This window comes from Salmo salar, chromosome ssa11 (assembly GCF_905237065.1).
Source record: "Salmo salar chromosome ssa11, Ssal_v3.1, whole genome shotgun sequence".
Classification (NCBI taxonomy): domain Eukaryota; kingdom Metazoa; phylum Chordata; class Actinopteri; order Salmoniformes; family Salmonidae; genus Salmo; species Salmo salar.
Genome location: NC_059452.1, coordinates 89,390,785 through 89,403,023, shown reverse-complemented (window position 1 = coordinate 89,403,023; position 12,239 = coordinate 89,390,785). Strand labels below are relative to the sequence as shown.

General features: G+C 43.6%; 1 protein-coding gene across 3 annotated transcripts in view; it reads right to left on the bottom strand.

Moving 5' to 3' along the window:
• Nucleotides 1-6,643: 6,643 nt before the first annotated feature.
• The window catches only part of LOC106563399 (gamma-aminobutyric acid receptor subunit alpha-3), a 133,144-nt gene continuing 127,548 nt past the window's right edge, over nt 6,644-12,239 (bottom strand). For 2 of the 3 annotated variants that reach the window (XM_014128918.2, XM_014128920.2), the window contains exon 10: nt 6,644-7,767. In XM_014128918.2, the coding sequence (XP_013984393.1) occupies nt 7,429-7,767 (339 nt within the window). In that variant the 3' untranslated portion in view covers nt 6,644-7,428. The remainder of the gene's footprint in view (nt 7,768-12,239) is intronic. The other variant, XM_045690027.1, reaches the window with a different exon arrangement.

The following is a 12,239-nucleotide window of genomic DNA, read 5'->3' as shown; positions in this document are numbered from 1 at the left end:
TTATGTTAGGAAATAGAAATAGTGTTCACGTATATGGTATTTATTCTAACTAGAGCTCATGTATGAGCATTTATGTTTCTCTTTTAATGACTAAACGTCTGACTGGGCATCACCTGGTTCATTTAAGTCAACTTCTTCAACTACCACAACAAATTATTTGAAAGAGCTCAAGCAAATCACACAATTTTACTTAATGTAAAATGACCAAGCATTGCAGTTGGTATTGATTGAAAAACAGTCAGACCGTGCTACTGCTTGTTTGATGGAATTTCTTTGAGATGAGTGATGGGCAAAGAGGATTCAGAAGGTCCACACCTTTTTAAAGATGGATGCGGTCCATACACCCAGCACACAGATACTCAGCGCTGCTCATTCTGAAGGCAGTGTACACACTGGGCTCAAAAAGAATAGGACATCGCAATAATATATATTTCATTGGTCTAGACACTCAATCACTTCTTTCCAAAAGCAAACATGGAGACTCCCTCAGTTAAGGGCCCCTATTGAGCATAGCATAGACACCTCATACCTAATGCATTATGCCTATATGAAGTACATATTCAACTTTGAATACTAATGTCAGCGACTAAAAAGTAGAATGGGGTTACTGCATTCAATTGTTTATTCAATCACTTTCACAATGACAATTGAAGACCAAGCGGCAAATGAAAGTACTGTGTCTTTATTCAACGTAAAGAACAGCAAAACCTGGACAAAGGTAGGTTAAAAACATAATTTCCGTATTGTCATTAGCCCCACAAACAAACCTTCACAACAGAGAAAAATCTACATTTTCAGTCAGGGTTCTACAAAAAAACAACTCCACCTCTGACAGATTGACGTCACCATTACACCGTAGTCTTTAAAACAGCAACACAGCGAGTCGTCAAATAAACCCCTCGCAGACACTCTGCCTTCATATCAACAATAAGATCAAATCCCATCAGATATGCTGGCTACTGATCAGTTAAATAATTATGTATTTGATCATTGCATCCTTTAACACAGCAGGACAGAGCACAGTGCCACATAAGATTCAGAAGAAGCCGCAGGTTTCCACACAGGTTAAATATGCAAGCTCACTGTTTCCTGAAACTAGGTCACTGTGATGAAAGATGTAAAATGTGCTTGGCTTAATTAACTTTGGGGTCACAGGGATAGTGCAGCATTCACAGTGCAGCACACCAATCCAAACTTAGTACAGTCAGAAAACTGTGGTTATGAATAAAACTCTTATACTTAATGTATAATTGATCGTATCTTTTATCATAGCAAGGAAAAGCAACCTAGCCACTTTATAGTCAAAACTATTCTACAGTAGAAGCTCAAATATTCATGGCACATTTTCCACACATCCTTCTTTTCTCTAATGCGTGCAGAGAAAAAAAACAAGAGGTTATTTGGCTCTAAATATAATGGACTACATGGTCCACCTCCTTATACAATTCAATACTGAACAGGAAGTGAACCACTAGAGAATGACAACATACTGTTTGTGCACAGTTCCAAACTGTAGTTGACAGCTCCTTGTGTAGGATCCATGGTGGAGTCACTTGACTATCCTAAGCAATAATTTGGCTGAGCATCTGAAATGATGCACTATCGAGTAGTGTTTTACCCCTGCCATTAAATAATTTACTGATGCGAATGGGTCGACTGTTGACGCATAATATGGAGAACGTCGGTCATCAACGCCTCGATACATGTTAAACAGGTCAGGGTCTGGCTATGCAAATGTGATCTCCCACACAACTCGCCTGCTTTATCAAATTGTGTCTTAATTAACGCCCTTCAGATATTTTTAATGCCAAACCCAATCTCTCTGAGAGCAAAACATGAAACGATGAAATATCCTTGGGCACATAACTTCACTGCTCTTTTTCGAAAAGGTCATTTGGCACAGCAAATAATCTGGAAATAATGGAGATAAACTGAATGGTTGAGGCAACAAATCATAAACGGTACATATTGAGGCAGACATTTCATCATCATTGACTCATGACTATATTTCAGCTGTGGGGTGATTCACATCACCTGCTCCATTCTCCACTAAATAAAAAAGTGTGGACACTCCTGTATAATATCTATAGTCTCCATCTGCTGTCCTTGTATTTGTGTGCAGTACATCACAGAAATTACACTCCAAGTGTAAGGTGACTGTTCCTTGGTGCAATCAAGAATGCCAACAGATTGTGCAGTCGGTGCCTTGTCCCATATAGGATTTCCTTGTTCCGTCCTTCTCTTTGCATTGAATCACAGTGCGAACACCACTAACAAAATGAATAGCATGCGCTAGAGTACAGCCCACATGACAGAGGTAACCACCAAGAGGCGCAAGATTTATGTTTCAATGAGACACATGTTAAAACTCACCAGATGACTCGGGCAGATTCTTTTCATTTTTTGCTGTTTAAAGGTTTTTTCCCCCTCACCCTTTGTATGGTTATTTAATACACAAGTCCACATACAATGTCCTTGAAATCCCAACTGTCATTTACAATTTGCTGAGCAGTGAGCAGACAAAGGAGAAAGGGCTCTCTAACATCCAGGGTCCTGTCATTGAGAGTAACGGGATAGATGCTTCAACATGGGATTGCAACGACTAGCACGGCCAATACAAAGAGCTACTGCCAGAGTCCATAGTCATCTGGGAGCTCTCTATGTGGAGGCAGTCTCCACTCCCTCAGTACTTGGGGACATGCAGTTAAATCACAGGAGAACAGGGTACAGTAAGTACAGCAGCATCAATTGCAGACAAGGCATCTGGTCATTCAGAGTTAGGTATGAAAAGTACACACAAGGTACTGATCTTGCTGTGAAGCCACGCATCACCAATGTCAATGTCTCATAGCATTGAAGGGGTTTCAGAGCTGATCAATACGAAAAAGTACTAACCTGACTTAGTTACATTCCACAAACTCTCTACTTCACTTGTATTCACAATATCTACAGAAATTCACAACTTAATACTATTATTTTTGGGAATAATTACAGTATTTGCCCTTAGTTTAAACATTTTATTAATTTGTCTATTTGTTTGTCTACTGGTTTCTACCATCAACATTTGTTATGACACTGTATAGGCTATATCATATATAACATGTATGTCTTATATTGTATGTGTTAATTTGCATAAATATATTTAATATGTATGTCTTCATATACAAATATATTCCTTACATATATTTGATTTTATGATGCTAGGTGTCCTTTCTGTAGTTATCAACCTGCCAGAAGGAAAATCCTCAGCTCCAAAAGAGCTTGAATACTACACAGTATCTTAGTGAGCAACTGAAACACTGATACAAGACTAAGCCTTAGATTTCAATATGACAAATATCATTACTGAAGGTTGCAGACTTCCACACGTACAGACTGTCATGCATATGTTTGATACATTGTACATGGTTTTTGTTTTTAACACATTCTATCCATTTGAAAGGCGTTCTCCTTTGAACGTAGTCTTGTTTTGAGAGATGGTTGAGAACATACTGCATGTTGGGTTCAGGGCAAGTCATCTGTTTAACAATCACAGAACACACTGGAAACACATGGGAAAAGTCCTGTGCAACATTATGATTTGAGCACAACATATTTTACATATGCCTCTCCTTCACCCCTGCTTTATGTATGTGGATGTGTAAAACAGTCGAACAACGAGTCGGATGATTTGTAGCCTGCTGTGTGGTATGTTGAACTTAACATGCGTTTTCCTATCCACAGTCACCTTTGTTATGCAAATCATAAGTTACACAAAATTAAACCAAATCTATAGAATTGGAATGAGACAACACGGGAAATGATCATATTCAAAAATAAGTAGCCTTTTCTAAATCGGACCTCAAACGTGTATCACAATCTCATGAAGAAATGAACACAAGGGTCAAAGCTTCATCAGAAAACATCCATTAACCTTGTACTGCAGTGGGCTAAATCAGGGTCACACAGAGTGTTTCTTGGTAGTCTTAAACAAATCTACTTTCAAACAAAAGTATACACCTCACTCACATGGTTATGGGCTTAACAAAAAGAGGACACCTGTACCATGTCAGATATAGAGTTGAAATGTATTACATTTTAAGTTTTCATCCCAATATGACTTTTTATATACATCACAGAAGACTGAAATATAACAAAACTGTTTGACTTAGAAACACTGGATCGGGTTTATTGAAATAATGTTAATTATGATATTATGAAAAATATGAATAACACCCATGAGGCCACTAGGTCATTTGACTGCAGGAAAGGGCTACCTGAAAAGTCCAGAATATTTACTATAGATAGGACATGGTTGACAAAATGAACAGATGAAAGTGTTACTATATAAATGTTGTCTATATTACTGTTATCTATATTAGACGTCAGTCTGAGCTGATGATGTGTCAAAATACTATGACAGCTATAAATCAAAATAGTAATTCATTAAACTCCTATAGTGCTTTTCATAGAATCTCAAAGCACTTCAACAGCAAAAAAAACTAACTCACAATATATCATGACAGGTCAATGAGCTACTGTATGTGGCTCACTGAGGCTGACCCCTGTAAGCCATACATGAGAATGTACATAGATAATATTTTATAACGCTGCATCAGTCACATTACGATTACATTTCATCCAGTGGTAGTGACTCACTATTCTCTGCAGCTTCCCCTCTACCTTACATAGGCCTTTAGCATGATATGTGTTAGGAGATTTCACCTCGCTGACCATGTCCCCTAGTGACCATGTCCTCTAGAAGACCATGTCCTCTAGTGACCATGTCCCCTAGTGACCATGTCCCCTAGTGACCATGTCCTCTAGAAGACCATGTCCCCTAGTGACCATGTCCCCTAGTGACCATGTCCCCTAGTGACCATGTCCTCTAGTGACCATGTCCTCTAGTGACCATGTCCTCTAGTGACCATGTCCTCTAGAAGACCATGTCCCCTAGTGACCATGTCCCCTAGTGACCATGTCCCCTAGTGACCATGTCCTCTAGTGACCATGTCCTCTAGAAGACCATGTCCTCTAGAAGACCATGTCCTCTAGTGACCATGTCCCCTAGTGACCATGTCCTCTAGTGACCATGTCCTCTAGAAGACCATGTCCCCTAGTGACCATGTCCTCTAGTGACCATGTCCTCTAGAAGACCATGTCCCCTAGTGACCATGTCCTCTAGTGACCATGTCCTCTAGTGACCATGTCCCTTAGTGACCATGTCCCCTAGTGACCATGTCCTCTAGTGACCATGTCCCCTAGAGACCATGTCCCCTAGTGACCATGTCCTCTAGTGACCATGTCCTCTAGAAGACCATGTCCCCTAGTGACCATGTCCTCTAGTGACCATGTCCTCTAGTGACCATGTCCCTTAGTGACCATGTCCCCTAGTGACCATGTCCCCTAGTGACCATGTCCTCTAGTGACCATGTCCCTTAGTGACCATGTCCTCTAGAAGACCATGTCCTCTAGAAGACCATGTCCTCTAGTGACCATGTCCCCTAGTGACCATGTCCCCTAGTGACCATGTCCCCTAGTGACCATGTCCCCTAGTGACCATGTCCTCTAGTGACCATGTCCTCTAGTGACCATGTCCCTTAGTGACCATGTCCTCTAGTGAGCATGTCCTCTAGTGACCATGTCCCCTAGTGACCATGTCCCCTAGTGACCATATCCCCTAGTTACCATGTCCTCTAGTGACCATGTCCTCTAGTGACCATGTCCCTTAGTGACCATGTCCTCTAGTGACCATGTCCCTTAGTGACCATGTCCTCTAGTGACCATGTCCTCTAGTGACCATGTCCCCTAGTGACCATGTCCCCTAGTGACCATATCCCCTAGTTACCATGTCCTCTAGTGACCATGTCCCTTAGTGACCATGTCCCCTAGAGACCATGTCCCCTAGTGACCATGTCCCCTAGTGACCATGTCCTCTAGTGACCATGTCCCCTAGTGACCATGTCCTCTAGTGACCATGTCCTCTAGTGACCATGTCCCCTAGCGACCATGTCCTCTAGCGACCATGTCCTCTAGTGACCATGTCCTCTAGTGACCATGTCCCTTAGTGACCATGTCCTCTAGTGACCATGTCCCTTAGTGACCATGTCCCTTAGTGACCATGTCCTCTAGTGACCATGGGCTGTAGGTGGAGGGAGAGAAGGGGGAGCCGCCACACAGACCTAAACCATATAGTCCCCATATGTATCTGTGTGTGTATGTACTGTATGTATGTGTTTGTGTGTGTGTATGTACTGTATGTATGTGTTTGTGTGTGTGTATGTACAATATGTATGTGCTTGTGTGTGTGTATGTACTGTATGTATGTGTTTGTGTGTGTGTATGTACAATATGTATGTGCTTGTGTGTGTGTATGTACTGTATGTATGTGTTTGTATGTACTGTATGTATGTGTTTGTGTGTGTGTATGTACTGTATGTATGTGTTTGTGTGTGTGTATGTACTGTATGTATGTGTTTGTGTGTGTATGTACTGTATGTATGTGTTTGTGTGTTTTTATGTACTGAATGTATGTGTTTGTTTGTGTGTATGTACTGAATGTATGTGTTTGTGTGTGTATGTACTGTATGTATGTGTTTGTGTGTGTATGTACTGTATGTATGTGTTTGTTTGTGTGTATGTACTGAATGTATGTGTTTGTGTGTGTATGTACTGTATGTATGTGTTTGTTTGTGTGTATGTACTGAATGTATGTGTTTGTGTGTGTATGTACTGTATGTATGTGTTTGTTTGTGTGTATGTACTGAATGTATGTGTTTGTGTGTACAAAAGCTATATCTTGATGATGTGGGTATTCAAAAAGGCACACTGCTTCTTTTTCTTTAAACATACTCAGCCTGTTAAAACAATAGGAGTCTCTGGACTGGAAAATACACAGGCAGGCCTGATAGGACACAAAAGCAATTCCAGATGATATTGCGTTGGGTCTGCTGAGATTCAGCGCTAGCAGAAGGGCAGACACTGAGGATTATTAATGATGTCCCTATGGAACTCTACATGCTGCCCCTGGCTATAAGAGCTCGCTATAGCGACAAGCAGCCAATGGCTCTCCTTGCTGCATCCTGACGCAATTCAGAGTGAATGGTGTGAGTGTGTGTGTGTGTGTGGGTGTGAGAGTGTGTGTTTACACACAGTGATTTACCAGGACCTGATCCTCTGAAATGAGCTACCTACCATGAAGGATCCAAACACATGCTCCCCTTTATCATGTCAAGAGAAGAGAAAACACCATCCGGCTATTCTGTCAAACAAACTAATAATCAGGTAACAACAAATGAACATTTATAGTTCAACTATGTACATACAAATCTACGAGAATGTTTGTCTGCGACCTATTGAGACTTGCAAAGTCCAAAACAATGATACAATAACATGTCGTGGATCTCTCGGCCTCTTGCAATCTCAGCCTAATATTCAGTCGTGGTGAGTTTAATTGTGGGTGGTGGACTTGGGAGGCGGCTTGCTGTTGATGTACGTGGCCCAATAGACCAGGTTGAAGATGAAGAACAGCACAGGGAAGATGATGCGTGAGACCTTGTCCACTCTGCTGACGCGGTTGTAGGACTTTATGGCTTCCACGTAATTCTCGTCCATTTTAGGAACCTTGTGGCTGTGGTGGTGGTGGTGGTGGTGGTGGTGTGTAGCTGTGGTGGCACTCCTGGAGACGGTGGTTAAACCTGGGTCCTTTGCCTCGTTGATGGTGTATGTAGTTCCAACAATGTTGAATGTGTTATTGGCCTTTTTGGAAAGAGAGGCAGATTCTCTTCTCTGTAAAGAGAAGAGAAACAAAGAAAATCAGGGCTGGATCAACTTAACAAAGGCCTTCTCAAAATGACAAAACAGGGACTGTTTTGACTTGGGGTGCAATGATGCTCAAGATGCATGATGGGAACAGTATGACATCCCTATTCTGCACCATTGGGTTCAGAACCAAGCTGAAAGAACTCAGTGTAGGGATCGGGGCTGTAGCCCTCCCAGCCTGGACAAAAGGCCAGGGTCATAGAACATTACGCATTTACGCTCCAATAAGTGGCAAATCGCATGAGCCTCCTCAACAAAATATACATACATCCATAGTTCACAGTGAGAATAGGGCCACCCCAGGGCCTGGCATGCAAGAGACTTGTTACAGAGCACATGGGTCAAAAGTTTATGAGCTAAAATTAAGTCCATGGGCAATATCATGGTTTAATTTCCGAGAAGCTTGTTATTTTCTGAACCACTGAGAGAAATGGAGCAGAGCAGAAGAGTGGGTAGGGCTGGTGGCACTGGAGAGTTAATGGTAGGATGAGAGCAGAGCAGGATGAGTAGCAGAGCACTTGTAAACAGGTCTGACAACCTGCACTCTGAGGACTGGTCTGTACTGAATATAGGACTGGTACTGTTCTGAATATAGGACTAGTGGTACTGAATATAGGACTGGGACTGTACTGAATATAGGACTGGGACTGTACTGAATATAGGACTGGGACTGTACTGAATACAGGACTGGGACTGTACTGAATACAGAATATAGGACTGGGACTGTACTGAATACAGAATATAGGCCTGGGACTGTACTGAATATAGGACTGGGGCTGTACTGAATACAGGACTGGGGCTGTACTGAATATAGGACTGGGACTGTACTGAATATAGGACTGGGACTGTACTGAATATAGGACTGGGACTGTACTGAATATAGGACTGGGACTGTATTGAATATAGGACTGGGGCTGTACTGAATATAGGACTAGTGGTACTGAATATAGGACTAGTGGTACTGAATATAGGACTGGGACTGTAATGAATACAGAATATAGGACTAGTGGTACTGAATATAGGACTGGGACTGTACTGAATACAGAATATAGGACTAGTGGTACTGAATATAGGACTGGGACTGTACTGAATATAGTACTAGTGGTACTGAATATAGGACTGGGACTGTAGTGAATGTAGGACTGCGGCTTTACTGAATATTGGACTGGGACTGTACTGAATATAGGACTAGTGGTACTGAATACAGGACTGGGACTGTACTGAATACAAGACTGGGACTGTACTGGATATAGGACTGGGCTGTACTGAATATAGGACTGGGCTGTACTGAATATAGGACTGGGACTGTACTGAATACAGAATATAGGACTGGGACTGTACTGAATATAGGACTGGGGCTTTACTGAATATTGGACTGGGACTGTACTGAATATAGGACTAGTGGTACTGAATACAGGACTGGGACTGTACTGAATACAGGACTGGGACTGTACTGGATATAGGACTGGGCTGTACTGAATATAGGACTGGGACTGTACTGAATACAGAATATAGGACTGGGACTGTACTGAATACAGAATATAGGACTGGGACTGTACTGAATACAGGACTGGGGCTGAACTGAATATAGGACTGGGACTGTACTGAATATAGGACTGGGACTGTACTGAATATAGGACTGGGACTGTACTGAATATAGGACTGGGACTGTACTGAATATAGGATTAGTGGTACTGAATATAGGACTGGTACTGAATATAGGACTGGGGCTGTACTGAATATAGGACTGGGGCTGTACTGAATATAGGACTGGGGCTGTACTGAATATAGGACTGGAACTGTACTGAATACAGGACTGGGACTGTACTGAATATAGGACTCGGGCTGTACTGAATATAGGACTAGTGGTACTGAATATAGGACTGGGACTGTACTGAATATAGGACTGGGGCTTTACTGAATATTGGACTGGGACTGTACTGAATACAGGACTGGGACTGTACTGGATATAGGACTGGGCTGTACTGAATACAGAATATAGGACTGGGACTGTACTGAATACAGGACTGGGGCTGTACTGAATATAGGACTGGGACTGTACTGAATATAGGACTGGGACTGTACTGAATACAGGACTGGGACTGTACTGAATATAGGACTGGGACTGTACTGAATACAGGACTGGGACTGTACTGAATATAGGACTGGGACTGTACTGAATACAGAATATAGGACTGGGACTGTACTGAATACAGCACTGGGGCTGTACTGAATATAGGACTGGGACTGTACTGAATATAGGACTGGGACTGTACTGAATATAGGACTGGGACTGTACTGAATATAGGACTGGGACTGTACTGAATATAGGACTGGTACTGAATATAGGACTGGGGCTGTACTGAATATAGGACTGGGACTGTACTGAATCTAGGACTGGGACTGTACTGAATAAAGGACTGGGACTGTACTGAATAAAGGACTGAGGCTGTACTGAATATAGTACTGGGACTGGACTGAATATAGGACTGGTACTGAATATAGGACTGGGGCTGCACTGAATATAGGACTGGGACTTAATATATGACTGGGACTGTACTGCATATAGGACTGGGGCTGCACTGAATGTAGGACTGGGACTGTACTGAATATAGGACTGAGGCTGTACTGAATATAAGAATGGGGCTGTACTGAATATAGGACTGGGGCTGTACTGAATACAGGACTGAGGCTGTACTGAATATAGTACTAGGACTGTACTGAATATAGGACTGGGACTGTACTGAATACAGGACTGAGGCTGTACGGAATATAGTATTAGGACTGTACTGAATATAGGACTGGGACTGTACTGAATATAGGACTGGTACTGAATATATGACTGGGACTGTACTGAATATAGGACTGGGACTGTACTGAATATAGGACTGGTACTGAATATAGGACTGGGCTGTACTGAATACAGGACTGGGACTGTACTGAATACAGGACTGAGGCTATACTGAATATAGTACTAGGACTGTACTGAATATAGGACTGGGACTGTACTGAATATAGGACTGGTACTGAATATATGACTGGGACTGTACTGAATATAGGACTGGGACTGTACTGAATATAGGACTGGTACTGAATATATGACTGGGACTGTACTGAATATAGGACTGGTACTGAATATAGGACTGGTACTGAATATAGGACTGGGCTGTACTGAATACAGGACTGAGGCTGTACTGAAAATAGTACTGGGACGGTACTGAATATAGGCCAGATTTTTAGATTAGATTAAGAGAGGGGGACTGAATGAAGGGAAGGGGATATTAAACAGATGGGTTGGAGAAAAAATCATGCTATAAGGAATCCTCAGCTGATACTTTTTCAGTTGTCAAAAATGCACCTACAGCTGATTAATCCAATTGCTGTATTACATTAGTATTGCCAGGCTTGCATCAATTAATGATCAGCACCAACCTGGCTGGCACATAAAGGTGTGGCTCAACGTATAAGAAGGGCAATTGGGATAGAACAACCAGGGCACTATGATTGATTTTTATCTTAAACCACAGTATCAAGGAGAATGGGCCGATCCAATTGGATAAGCAGGCCAGTCAGGGGGGCTAACACAGCGGGTAATGGATTGCATTTCACCTCAGATGTACGAGTTGAATGGATGGATAGTAGGCTACAGAATGCAGCAACTTAACAACCATCCATTCCAAAACAACAATCTACCAGGGAAACCTTTCACCCAGAGGGGCTTCAGAATAAAGTAGCAGTAATGGTGTTAAACAGAGAAAGAGTATGCTGTCTGTCTATATGTGATGATGGCTGGGCCGGGCCGGGGCTCTATCTGCTGGGCTGGGCCGGGGCTCTATCTGCTGGACTGGGCCGGGCCGGGGCTCTATCTGCTGGGCTGGGCCGGGCCGGGGCTCTATCTGCTGGGCTGGCCGGGGCTCTATCTGCTGGGCTGGGCCGGGGCTCTATCTGCTGGGCTGGGCCGGGGTTCTATCTGCTGGGCTGGGCCGGGGCTCTATCTGCTGGGCTGGGCCGGGGCTCTATCTGCTGGACTGGGCCGGGCCGGGGCTCTATCTGCTGGGCTGGGCCGGGGCTCTATCTGCTGGACTGGGCCGGGGCTCTATCTGCTGGGCTGGACCGGGGCTCTATCTGCTGGACTGGGCCGGGCCGGGGATCTATCTGCTGGGCTGGGCCGGGGCTCTATCTGCTGGGCTGGGCCGGGGCTCTATCTGATGGGCTGGCCAGGGCTCTATCTGATGGGCCGGGTCGGGGCTCTATCTGATGGGCTGGGCCGGGCCGGGGCTCTATCTGCTGGGCTGGCCCAGGCCGGGGCTCTATCTGCTGGGCTGGGGCTCTGTCTGCTGGGCCGGGGCTCTATCTGCTGCGCTGGGCCGGGCCGGGGCTCTATCTGATGGGCTGGCCAGGGCTCTATCTGATGGGCCGGGTCGGGGCTCTATCTGATG